This window comes from Dipteris shenzhenensis, chromosome 32, assembly GCF_047967505.1.
Source record: "Dipteris shenzhenensis isolate YYH24624 ecotype China chromosome 32, Dip_SZ_1.0, whole genome shotgun sequence".
NCBI lineage: Eukaryota > Viridiplantae > Streptophyta > Polypodiopsida > Gleicheniales > Dipteridaceae > Dipteris > Dipteris shenzhenensis.
In genome coordinates this window covers 14,463,468-14,477,336 of record NC_141627.1, presented here as the reverse complement: position 1 = coordinate 14,477,336, position 13,869 = coordinate 14,463,468, and the positions used below count along the sequence as shown (strand labels likewise).

Sequence of the window (13,869 nt, the reverse complement as noted above, 5' to 3'; positions counted from 1 at the left end):
GTCTCCTCTGGAAGCCTACGGAAAGTTTTCCAAGACCCCAAGGATGATGCAGGTCCCCTCTCCTACCTAGACCACTACATGTAGAGTGAGGCACCAAGTGCTCTGCCATGATCATCTAAAATAGTGTCATTCCACATGATGGGTTGCGTATCAATCTCTTCACGAGAGGAAGGAGGAATCCTCCGAAGAGTGCTCCTGAAACTGGCCCATGCTTTCGGAATGGCAACCATGAGAGGGGACGAAGGTGATTTGAGGTGCGCTGTGGTGAAGATCCACCTAATACTGCTCATCTAGTCTCCTCCTGAAGAAGGTGCACCTCTGTATGTTGCTAATAAGAAAGGCCTTCCACGGTTCTTGCCCTGGCATAAGTCCCCGCACCACCATCTTGCATAGTAAAGCTCTGCACTGTAAATCTGGATCAATAATATTGAGACCCCTTTCCTGTGCAGGGAGGATGAGGGTCTCCCAAGCCACCCTAGCCAAGGTATCTGCTGTGGCATCAAGCCCACTCCAAATAAAATTTCTGATCGGTCTCCTGAGCTGAGTGATGCAGTCTCTAGAATAGCACCAGCAAGAACAAACAAACCAGACCGTGGCCAAGAGGACCTGGTTGACCACCACAACTCTAGAGGCAAGATCCGGCTTGGCTGAGCTCCAAAAAAGGAGCTTCCTCCTGATGCTCTCCAACACGGGAGCAAACTGCTGCATAGAAGAAATATCCAAGCCGATGTGGCAGCCCAAGTACCTGATAGGGACACCCCTCTGAACCCAAGTAAATCCTATGTCAAGCCCCCAAACTGGAGTGTCCTCATCACTGATCCAAAAGCCATTGGATTTATGCCAATTTATCTGCGCCTCCGTCGCCAAGGAAAATAAATCCAATGCTGTCTTGAAAGAAGTGAGCGTCTGTGGAGTGGCATCCAAGTAAACTGCGTTGTCATCTACCAACTCACTGTCAAGTAACTCCTCTTCCCTTCTAATGGGAAGTCTCAGCCCAAAGATGTCAGCTTGAGATCTAACATAGATACTTATAGCTTCAGCCACGGACAAAAAAAGGAAAGGAGAAAGGGGGCATCCCTGACGGACTGATCTGAAAATCTGAAATCTCTAACCCCTTACCTCACCAATAAGTACCTGGCTGTGGGCTGATCTGTACAAGGAGGAAACACCTCTGATCCAAGCATCAGTAAAGCCAAAACGTAGAAGGGTGCCCTCCAAAAAACCCCAATCTACTCTGTCATAAGCTTTCTCAAAATCCAAAAGTAGAATGGCTAGATTCTAGCCGCTCTACATGGCCCACTCTGAGGCTTCCCAATTTGGCCACAATTTTGTAACAGGTCCCTAGAAGTGTGATAGGCCTCCACTGGGACACTAGATTTCTGCAACCTCCTTTCGGGATAAGGAGGATGAGACCTTCTCTAAGCGACCCGGGCATCTCACAAGAGTCCCAAATACCCTACAGGGCTGAAGTAATGTAGTCTCCAATCATATCCCATAATGCAATGAAAAAAGAGGAGGTAAGGCCATCCGAACCTGGGTACTTGCCCTTGTGAAGGGCTGAAAGTGCAGTCCTGAACTCTGTGTTGGTGAAAGGTGCATCAAGCAAAACATGCATATCCGGTTTCACCAACAAAGGGACGCTCTGTCAAATAACGTGTCTAGCATCCTCTCTATCCCATGGCTCAGGATCATCAGTAAGAAGGGCGGCGTAAAAATTTGAAGCTATGTGCAAGAGATCATCATGATCTGTCTGTAAAACCCCATGTGAGTCAATAAGTTGGGATACACTCTCTCTACTATGTCTAGGGCCAAGAGTAGAGAAAAAGTGTTTTTTGACTCTGCCACCCATCTGAATCTAGAAGGACTCCCGTGCATGAAAGGCATACTCTGCTCTCTGATCAAGCCTCTGATCAAGCAATACTTGTTGATGAGCCCTTGCTGCAGCAAGGCGCTCCTGAATCCAAGCATCTGAAGGCCGTTTCTGCTCTTCCCTCTACAAAGCTGCCAACTGGTAGTGAACACCAATCTCACGTCTAAGAATATCTCGCATCCTAGTACGAGCAACTGAGAGGTATAAGTCACTAATATCAGAAAGGGCAGCAGCTACCTGTGATGGCAATGGCTGCCCACCCTGAACATGAGAAACCCATATCTGCAGGGCTGCCTCTATAAGGTCCTCCTCTGTGTACGAGGCATCTGGAATCCTGATGCTGGCAGATCGGGCTCTCAAGTGAGGCTCTGAGATAGCCAGCACAATAGGAAAGTGGTCTGAAGTGGAAATCCCAGCAGCAATGCATAGCGATCCACCTCTGTCAAGTGCCCAATCATCTACATAGAATCTGTCAATACGTGCATGAATAGGCATTTGCTGCCTCCTGTTCGACCAAGAGAACAGGAGGGACTGTTGCTGAATAAGAAAGGCATCGTCCAACCAAGTATCTCTGCCACAATAGTGAAAAAGGAAGGCATCCCAAGCTGCTCTCTCCAAAGAGTGAAGTCCTCCTTCTCTACCCCCTTTTTTGTTTGACGGTAACTCAACCATGTTAAAGTCACCTCCAATCACCCATGAATCCGCAATGGGGGCCCAGGAGAGTAAATCCTTCCACATAAAGACACGTTCCCCTCTAATGTTGGAGGCATACAGGTTAAGGAAACCAACCTTACACCCTCCAATCAAGAGAATAATCAACTGAGCTCCAGAGGGAATAATGACTCCGTGTCCAACAACGAAGGGGAGAACGACTACGAAACTGAAATAGAAGTCCCCCCCCCTGGTGCCCAAGGCAGGCGACCAAAAAGTATGACCAGAAAGCAGCTTGCCAGACTTAGAGCAATCACTAGCATCCAACTTGTGTTCCTAGATAAAAAGGATATCAATAGCACCTCCAGTGACACCTGGATGAAGCTGGTTCCGGATCAGCTGCCTACGACAATGGTGTGGAACTCCGCCTAGGCCCTGTATGTTCCAGCTGACTATCCTCATCGACAGGAGGATGCTAGATGGAAAGGCTTACCCGACCTAGTAGAGGAGATCAGCTTCCCCTGGGTCGAAACACTTTTGCTGAGGGCAGGAAACTCAACAGGTAAAAGGATCCCTACACCTGCTAAGAGGGAGGCCCTGTCAAAAGGAATCCCAACAACCGAGACCCCTAAGGTGGAGGGCACAAACTCCTCCTCATCCATGAAAGTCGCCGAATCAGCCACTATCGAAAAAGAAGACTACACTCGTGGAGGAAGGAGGAGAAGGACCTGCCAGGCCTCTATCAGCAGATCTGGAGCTGGGAGCTGAGGAGGCCTGTGGTTGGGTGGGCTGAAGAAGGATCTGTAGTCCTCATCTATGCAAACACTCCCTCAGCTGTGGCATGAACAGTCTGAGGGGGAGAAGTATCGGTAGCCCCCTCGTGATCAGAAACGAAAATGACTGGGGCTGGTGCATCTAAAGTCCCCTTAATGTGGAGCTGTAGTATCTGGGGCTGCAACAGCATCCACCTCTGGAGTCTGGATGGCATCCGTCTGAACCGGATCAAGGGTCTCCTCCTGAGGTAAAGGAGCCACTCTGACTGCTCTCCAACGTGGTACTGGGAGTGCTACAGGCTTTGGGCGCCCTGCTGCCCCTGGTGGTCCTGGGGTGCACGAAGCAAGGCGCCCTACTACTCCTGGTAGTCCTGGAGTACGTGGTACAGGCCGCAGGGGAGGTGCAGACGGGGTAGTACGTGAAGGAGCCGCACCTGAAGACCTCTTGGGTCTTTTTCTCTTCCTTGGGCAATCTCTAGCAAAGTGCCCAAGGGTCATGCAAATCTTGCACTGATCCTGTCTACCTGCAATCTCGATTCTCTGTTGAAAGAGAGAGCCATCTGGACGCTGAATCATGATGTGGTCATCTGAGATGTTAGGGTCAGAGACAATGACCCTAACTCAAGGCACCCCGTCCGCTCTGACTGCCTCTGCCGAGGAAGAAGGCATGCTAGGAAGGGGGGGAATCTCAGTGACCACTCCGAAAGTGGCTTCGATAGTAGCAAGAAGTCGATGGTAAACCTGAAGAAGGCTAGGAAACCTGATGAAAAGTGATGTGACCTAACTGTCCTCCTCGACCGCGGATCGAAGTCCAAGGTGTAGGGCAAAAGAAAAATCCTCCTCAAACCCAAAGCCAGGGGATTAGCTTTTAGAACAAGGGCTGTGGACTCGTGGCAGTCAAAAATAACTTGGAAGAATCCACGTCTGAGAAGTCGAATATCCCTGAGGTGTGGGGCGAGATCTCTTGGTAATGCCGCCAGCATCCAGTCTCTAGCCTGTGATCTAGAAGGATGTGACCTAAAGATGCGGGCGAAAAATGATGTGGAGCCCTCTAATTCCACATCTTTCTTGAGCTGCTGCAACTCGTCTTCTGAAAAAATGACGGTTCTCGTGGCTGGTGGAAGTGGGTGGAGATTGGCTGAATGGGGATCCATTCGCCAATCGAAGTGAAAAGGCCGATTCCAACACTGTTAAAGCTCCGTTTGTGAAACTACTGCCCAGAACGCCCTGAAACGGGCGTAGGAAGGAGTAGAAAAGAAGAGGATAGGAGAAAAGGAGGGGGCGGGGGGGAAAGGGGGGGGGCGGGGGAGGAGAAGGGGGCGAGGGGGGCAGCGGGGGGGGGGAGAGGGAGGGCGGGGGAGGGGGAAGGGGAGGGAAGGGGGGGGGGAGGAGGAGGGGGCGGGGGGGCAGCGGGAGAGGGAGGGTGGGGGAGAAAGGGGGCGGCACGAAGAGGGAGGGGGCGGGGGGGCAGCGGGTGGGGGAGAGGGGGTGGGGGAGGGAGGGCAGCGGGTGGGGAGAGGGAAGGCGAGGAGGGAGAGGGAGGGCTGGCAGGGGGTAGAGGGAGAGCGGGGAGGAGGAAGGGAGGGAGAGGGGGCTAGCGAAGGGGAGGGAGAGGAGGAGAAGCAAGGGGAGGGAGAGGGCGGGCAGCGAGGGTGAGGGGGAGGGAGAGAGGGAGAGGGGGCTGGCTGAGAGAGGGAGAGGGGGGGGGGGGCAGCAGCTCACGGGGAGAGGAGCAGCTCGATCTGAAAAAACAGCCCTGCGAGGATGATTTGGATGGGGGTAGCTAGGATTTTCAGTCACTTTGTCCACTCCCCATTCTTTATGACATGGGGCTTAGTGGATTGGCTTTCTCTTACGCAGCCTCAAGTCTTCTATGAGAGACTTGACTCTTCTCGGGCCATTTCGATTCGATGTCATCAGGTTGAGTCCTGCTCTTTGGATGTGGTACCACACCTTCCTTTTGCAGTTGTACACGCCTCTGTGGATACCTCTTGGGAGATTAGGGCGAGCATAGCAACCTGGCATATCTGGAGAGCCAGATGCACAGAGGCATTAGAGGGAACTCAGGTTCATCCCTCGCACACATTGGCTAGTATCTGGACAGACATCTGGACAGACACCATACATACTGTGACATGAAGTTGGGAGTAATAAACTTCACGCACCTCTTCACTTCCTACAGCTTTCGAACTGAGTGACAAAGATATTTATCACTGGGAAAGGGATATTAAAAAGAAGCTTTTATGCCAAGATACCATGTCATACTTTCCTCCCTTAGATGAGAATGAATATGGTAACATCCCAAGTGATGTTGTACTCAAGGATAGGGAGAAGGAAAGGATCACCAGAGGCCATAATCTTAGCAAGCCGGCGCCAAAGAAAAGAGTGATGCGTTGTTGAAAGAAGATCTTGTGGCTCAATATGACATGAACTGATATATATCGAGGAGTATGAAGAGGCTGCTTGGGTCAGATGGGTAGGTTTCAAAGAAACATTGCACGGCCTTCATAGATACCTTTATAATTAGCTCAAAACACTCTGCAAACTGTTATCATACACAGAGGCCTATAAATTTCAATAGAGACATGAAATATTCAAACACATTAGAGATGCGCCTTGAAATGGGCTTCACTCTGATATAAGTTTCGTAAGAAACATAGAAGCTGTCGGAAAGATATGGGCAGTTTACTGGATGGCAGTAAAAACTTTCTGAAAAAGAAATAGTCACATACAGAGAGCTATAGATTTTCGGTCTGACATCTGAAACAATAACTGAAGATATAGGATAATTCTCTTTGAAGAGAGCTTTGCGCTGATACAAGTTTCGTCCAAATTGGACCACCGAGTAAAAAGTTACGAGCAAAATACTGACAGGGGGTCAAACTGTCATGAAAAACACCTACTCCTTCTATTGGTGCCGACTTTGGAGAATACTCCCTCCATGCTCAGACTTCATCAACGATCCAAGTACCATAGAGGTTGCCTAGGAGGGAAGGAAGAGCTCCCTTTATGGCTCAGGAAATAGATAAACCATATATGCGCAATGAGCGGCCGAATAGACAATACTTTTGAGCACTTTGGAAGAGAAAGCAATGGAAAAAGGGAAGAGACACTCAAGAGAGAGAACCTGAAGTGACCTTCATTACCAATAGAGTGAGACTCCACTAAAATACATCTCGAAATACTAAAAACATAAGGGAGAAGAAGAGGTTTCATACATACAAGAGGGAGCGAGAGCTCCAAGGCTACTCATAGAAAGAGAATGAACTAGAGAGATATGGACTCAAGAGTCTACATAAGAGGACATCTACAAGAGGGAGAGAGAAGGCTCATGGAAGAGGCTTGAAGAGACTAGAGCTACAGCAACATGAGGCTCAATGATGGAAGAGATGTTGAACAAGGGAGAGGAGGGCTCCTTTTATAGAGATTTTGTCACCCTTCTTCACCCATTTACAATTGCTGCCTTAAGATTCCTTTCCCTATCAATCACATAAGCCCGTATGTCACCATTCATGTATTTTTTGGCTACTCTTGCCATGTGTCCCATCAAAAGATGCTCAAGACTCTTAAAATATTGACAAAGTCAAGAGTCTCCCCACATGGAGCCCATAGAGGCCCTCTCTTTTCCATATATCCACATCCTCCTTATTCCACATAGGAATTCTAAAAGGATTCGTCTTGACTCCATACTCCTCCACACGCTTGGCATGTGATCTCTCTTATATTATTGGAACACATGGACATGAGGCCACCTCTTTACATGACTCAACTCTTCCTATTTTTTTAAAAACCCCATAATATCCCATACACAAATAACTCTCACCCCATACCAAGGTATTTATCATTCATGGTATTTACAATGATCCATTCCACTCATCCTCTCAATTTCATTACAGTGAGAGCCACTAGGCTATCACTTGATACTCAAACTCTTATCAAACATAGAGAAAAACAATACCAATGCCAAATAAAATATATCAATTTTGGCGTCACAATACCTTGATGGTCGTATGGACGAGTATGCAGGGAGACTCCCGTGTAGCCTCAGCTAGGAGGGCTTCTTTCTTCAGGGAATGGAAGGATTCTCCTTTCTTCTCTGAGACTCTTACAAGGTTGAGGTGGCACTTTCAACCTCAGCCTTAGTTGTTTTCCACCTCATTTTGAGGGGGTTTATTTATCCTCATGGTTTCATGATGTATTCTGCTTTGAGCTTGCTCTCGCGGGTTTTTTCTCTTACTTAACAGAAGCCTCTTTCTTGCCCAGAAAAAAAAAAAGACACGTGGCTCTGCTAGACACCTAGTACTATAAAACTCACACTAGGACTCACTAGAACACACTAAAACTGACTCAACTTGAGCCCATTCCCTAACACTCCCGCTCTCTTGGGTCCCACAACAATAACTTTATGGAGACACCTCCATAAAGCCATAACCTCCATGACCCTAGGGAAATTCGAAGAGGGTCAGGATCTAGGTACCACTTTAAGTAAGAAGCAAACCCCACATAATACACAATCTCGAGCTGAAATGCTCTCTCTAGCTAGATGTCATCTGTGGATCTGGACAGCCTACCTCTCGAATGTACATAAAAAACCAGGGCATCCTCGTGTGAATCTCGAACTACAGTACCTAAAGTGAAATTTCCAAACTGGTGAACGCGGCCATCCAAGTAGAACAAGTAATAGGCATGTCATTTGTCTCCACCCAATCCAGTGGCAAGGCTGCATCAATCTGCGGAATTCTCCTTACACTCCCTTTAAGATCACTAGCAATCTGAGATTTCCTGAGCTCTGGAAGCTTTTTGAAATCTCTCAAGGACCCCAGAGTGGAGCCAGGTCCCCTCTCCCAACTAGTCCACTACCCGTAGTGAGAAGTACCAAGTGGTCTGCCATGCTCATCTAATATACTATTGTTCCACATGATGCACTGCCTATCAATCTCTTCGCAAGAGGAAGGGGGAACCCTCCAAAGTGTAAACCTGAAGCTAGCCCAGGCTTTCAAGATAGCAACCATAAGAGAGGAACAAGAAGATCAGAGATGGGTTGAAGTAAAGATCCATCTGATACTGTCGTCTAGAGGATGTGCAACACGGGACAAGTCGGAGGATGGAGTCCCAGATGCCCTAGGGAGAGCCTTCAAGAGGGGCTTGGACTAGAGTGAAGCAGAAGGTAGTAAAGACGATGCGCCAAACAGCGAGAGTGAAGGAGGACAGATTGGGAGACACCTCCTTAGTCTCAGAGAATGTAACAAACACCCCCCTCCCCATCTCAGGGGAAGCACGCAAAGGATGCCCCTGCAGACTGCCATCCACATGCACAAGAGGATCGGACTTCCGCTAATTCTCAGGAAGTTCTACTAGCATCAGTAGGACAGGGTCCTCTGGAGGCAACCTAACAACAGGATCAGAGGGTTTCATCAGCTGCAGCGCATGCCGATCCAAGGGCTTCTCCCTCTACACTCCAAACAACCTCGATAGCTCCAACTCCAATTCCCCCCTCTCTCTCGTAGCCCTCCCCCACTCAGGAATAGAAAAATTACTATTTCCTTTTGGAGTTATATTCATGGAGGGATTGCAATGGACCCTATGGAGGTCCAAGTTTGGATCAAACCCTACTTGCCCCCACTTCCTTTCTGCTAGGAGTCCATCCATTTAACATTGTTTATGGGATTGCAAACAACGAGGTTAATCTGGAAGGGGATTGCTAGACTTTTGAGCACTTTTATTCCTTCCCCCTTCTCCATGACTTGGGGCTAGGTGGCTCGGCTCTCTATTTTGGGGCCTCAAATCTTTTATGAGAGGAATGGCTCCCCTTGGGCTCTTTGGATTAGACGACACTAAGTAGAGTCATGCTCTCTATATGATGTGCCCATTTTCCTTACAGACCTACACATGCCTCAGTGGATATATTTTAGGAGACATTAGCAAGCATTTCAGCATGTCATATATGGAGATCCAGATGCACAGAGGCACCAGATGGCTCATAGGTCCACCTTCTTACTCATTGGCCAGTATTTTGATAGACAGTATACACAATCTGATGGCCGGTTGGTTGAGCATGCAGGGGTCTGTCGGGGCCTCCTCTGCTACAAGCACTATATTCCTTAGGGAGTGGAGTGGCTCCCCTTTGATCTTGGAGTCCTTCACAAGGTTGAGGTGGCATTTTCAGCCTCAACCATAGTGCTTTACTAGCTCTTCTTGATGAGCTCGTTGTTTATCCAATCAGGGTATTTCGTTTTTCATGCTATACTTTTTCCATGAGCATTTCTCTTGGGGCTTTTTTCATACTTAATAGAAGTCTTTTTATTGAAAAGTAAAAAAGATTGGCATATGTGTTATAAGTCTCATACAAAATAGTTTCATAAATGCAACAGACATACAAATTTTAGCTATCTAAACTTAATGTAACTAATTTAGTTATTAATTGATTTGATGATATGCAAAATCTGCTTGCCTTGATTTTTGACATGGACCATTTTTTTGTTTGTTACCAGACATTCAAAGTTGATTTGTTTAGGCTAGTAGTCAAAGTTGATTAATATAGACTCTAATACCAGTGATTCACTTGCAGACTACAACGAATTTGTAGGAAATGATCTTGAAAATGATGTAGCTATGGGTTTTCTCTCAGCAAAGGTCAAGGCCCTTGTTGATATTATTCAAGAATACAGGCAAGTTTATACAAACTGAAACTAAAACCCTGAATCATGTTTTTTTTTTTTCAAATAAGAGACTTTCTATTAAGTATGAAGAAAACTCCGAGAGAAAAGCTCAAGGGAGAAGTACATCATGCGATGCATGAGAAAACAAAACCCCAAATAGGGCAAAATCAAGATCCTTTCAAAGATCAACAAGACATCCAAGGTTGAGTCTCAAAGTGCCACCTCAACCATGTGGGAGGTGCTTGAATCATGTTTAAGTTTTACTTAGCAAAACTTTTTTTTTTAGTCCATAAAAGAAAGATATATAGAGTAACACCAGTGATACAAAGCTCATGGAAAACACATCTTTAGCCTTATACAAAGCTCATGGAAAACACATCTTTAGCCTCATACACTAGTGGTTTCCCATATGGCTCCATAAGGGAACTCTTCGGGGGAGCGGGGGAAGGAGACCTAGGGGTAGGGGCTGGGGCAAGGGTTGCAAAGGAGGGGTGAAGCCAAGCGAAAGAGGCATGGGTGAGAGAGGCGCCTTGGTCATAGGCGAGAGGTGCAAAGGTTGTGGGCGAGAGGCGCAAAGGTCGCCTACGAGAGGCATTCTGGCAAAGACAAGCAAGCGGTACAAGCAAGAGGCTCAGGTAGACTAGGGTTTTTGCATCAAAAGAAAATCTGTTTATTTATCTTGGTGACCTTAAATAGGAAAACATTGCTTGTAGCTCAAGGCATCCCTTGAAAGCGTTTTCACCATGTGTAGAACTATGGGTTTGTTCACCCAGGGTTGCAAGTTGGCAACCGCAACCAGCACCATTTGTGTTTACACGCGTAACATTATTTTATTTTTAAAAAAAATATCCTGACAGCCCCATGGCTCTGCTCGCGCATCGTCTAGCTTATTTCTTGAACAACTGAAGGTGGCGGCCTACAAGGCTGGGTAGTCGGATATTGAGAAATGTGACCCGATTGTCATCGTCAACATGATCAAAAGTGAAAGGTCAAAGAAAAATCCTCCTAGAGACTAGCACCAAGGGTTAGCCTTGAGCACCAAAGCCGTGGCCTTAGGAGAATCAAAAACCACCTAGAAGAATCCTCGACCAAGTAAGCATACATTTGAAAGGTGAGGAGAGAGATCTTCGGGTAAGGCCGCAAGCATCCAGTCCCTAGCTTGTGATTTGGAAGGATGAGACCCATGGATGCAAGTGAAGAGCAAGGTATAACTTTCTATCTCCACATCCTTTTGAGCTGTTGCAACTCATCTTTTGAGAATATAATTGTTCTCGCAGCTGGTGGAAACGGTGAAGGATTGACTGAGCAAGAATCCATTCGTCATCGAGGTCCAAAGGCTGAATCGAACACAATGAGGCTATGTCCATCAAATCTTTGATGTGAGAAGGTGGGGAGGGGGGGATGACGTAGAGGAAGGGCTAGAGGGGAAGGGGCAGCTAAGGAGGGAAGAGAGTTAGAAGGCTGAAGGCTAGGTATAGAGAGAGGAGAGTTGAGGACTGAGGTGTATGTAGTCATTTTCAGGTTACAAATGCCATTTCTTAGCTTGTTGTACATCTTGGCATTCACCTCAAAGAAGCTCCCACACAAGTAAATTTTGTGCATTTCAGGTGACTATCTTGCAAATTTTGGGCAGCACACACCTTAGGTGGGCTCTATCAGCATTTGTGATTTGTCCATACAGGCAATCAGATCTGAAATTAAGAAAAACAAAAAGTTTGCCAAATTTTGATTTTGGTTGTATACATTTTGTAATTAAAAAATTATCCATATAGTCAGAGCAGATATATCAGTACAGTCTATATACTAGGCAGAGCAGACATATTAGTGCAGTCTCAATCGTACAGTCTCAACGTCTTTTAAGAATCGATAGTACTGCTTTTAGGGCCAAATAGTGTGCTTTGCGTCATAGTAGTTGCCATATTCTGGTGCCAATTTCCCAGTTTTACTGGATTGTGGGCTCTCAGCTCCTTCTGTAACTTGCTTTGATATTTCTCAGTAAAATGTATTTTGAGGCAAGGTCAGATTTTGAAACCAATTTGCATGATACAATCTGTTTAAATCTCTCTCATCCCTTTGATTTTAATTTATGTTACAGTCCTTAACAAAATAGTATCAATGTTTTTCTTTCCTTTCACAACTTCGTCAATATATTGCAATATTTATAGAATGTGGTACATGTGAAGCCTGAGATATTCTGTATGAATAATATGTATTTCTTATCATATTAAAGTGATTTTTCCTTCCCAGGGACAAAGAGTGTTGGCGATCAATAATATTTGTGCAAAGGGTTATTGCTGCCAATGTTTTAGCACGCTTATTCAGCACATCAAGGTGCTTTAAGACCCTGAAGTGTGGACATTTGGCTGGAAACAATAGTGGATTGAACCATCAGGCAGTGAGAGATCAGCAAGATATCATCGATCAGTTTCGTTCTGGGGAGGAAAGATTCCTTCATCCTTTTGCTAGTCTCAGTTCAGACTCTAAAATGTTCCCCTTTCTTTTATAATTTATTATTCAGGAAATATGTGGTCCTTTCTTAAACATATTGACAATTAATTTTGCAGGTACATATCCTTGTAGCAACAAATATTGTAGAAGAAGGCTTGGACATTCAGAAATGTAATTTGGTAGTTCGTTTTGATTTGCCACAAACAGTTTGCAGCTGGATACAGAGTAGAGGACGTGCTCGCAAGGCTGGTTCTCAGTTCCTGTTATTGATAGAAAGGTACTATACTAAAGTTGTGGGTCATGGACTAAGTGAACCCATCACTCCTTCACAAAATCCACACTTGAGCAAGAAATTGTATATCAATTTTGTTCTTTCTAACTTCTGGACGTGCAAATTCAGCTTTACGGCCGGCCCCCCGTTCCCCCTCCTCCCTCCTCTCCTCTCTCACCCCTTCAGCCCCTCTGCCTCTCCCCTCCCCTCCTCCTTCATCCCCTCTCCTCCTTTCCTTCCCCCCTCCCCTAAACCTCTCCTTTTCAGCCTTCCCCCCCCCCTTGCCTTGTTCCTCTTCTAGCCTCTCTCTCCGTCTCGCCCTCATCCTCTTCTTTATCCTAAGCAGTTTTTAAGTCGGACGGAGCTCATTAGTGTACAAGTCGGCCTTTCCACCACGATTGACGATGGCTTTGCCTTCAGCCAATCCTCGCCCACTTCCACCGGCCGCGAAAACCATCACCTTTTCAAAAGATGAGTTGCAGCAGCTCAAAAAAGAAACAGAGCAGGAGAGCTCATCATTCCTCTTTGCTCGCATCCATGGGTCCCACCCTTCTAGGTTACAAGCCAGGGATGCTCGCCACTCTACCTGGAGACCTCGTAGGGCACCTCACAGATGTTTGTTTGCTTGGGCGAGGTTTCTTCTAGATTGTTTTTGACTCCTCGGAGGTAGCAAGTACAGTGCGTTAGGCTAGCTCGTTAGTATTGAGCTCTAGGAGGATTTTTTGGACCCCTTTTTCCTAGGGGTTTGAACCTGTCGAGCAGGACAGCCGGACGACGTCACTCTTCATCAGATTTACCGGCCTTCCTCACGTGTACCATCGACTTTTGGATTCCATTGGAGCCGCCTTTGGGATGGTTACCAAGATCCCCCCTCTCCCTGGGATGCCTTCCTCAGTAGCAGAGGCAATCAGCTCAGATGGGGTACCGCGTGTCAGGGTCATTGTCTCTGACCCTAACATCTCGGATGACCACATTATGCTTCAACATCCAGATGGCTCCTTCTTCAAGCAGAGAGTCGACATTGCAAGGAGACAGGATAAGTGTAGGATTTGCAAGATCCTTGAGCACTTTGCCAAAGATTGCCCAAGGAAAAGAAAGAAGAAAAGAACTAAAAGGTCCATGGGTGCATCTCATAGCTCCACCCGACCTGGACCTTGCTCGCGACCAGCTCCTACCTCTTTCCGTGCTGCTAGACCT

At 46.8% G+C, this 13,869-nt stretch overlaps 1 protein-coding gene across 1 annotated transcript in view; it reads left to right on the top strand.

The window, feature by feature from the left end:
• Positions 1 to 13,869, top strand: part of DCL2 (dicer-like 2) — a 361,432-nt gene that overhangs the window by 192,409 nt on the left and 155,154 nt on the right. The window contains exons 10-12 of the mRNA XM_087370403.1: positions 9,863 to 9,962; positions 12,201 to 12,414; positions 12,518 to 12,678. Coding sequence (XP_087226529.1) covers positions 9,863 to 9,962; positions 12,201 to 12,414; positions 12,518 to 12,678 — 475 coding nt within the window. The remainder of the gene's footprint in view (positions 1 to 9,862; positions 9,963 to 12,200; positions 12,415 to 12,517; positions 12,679 to 13,869) is intronic.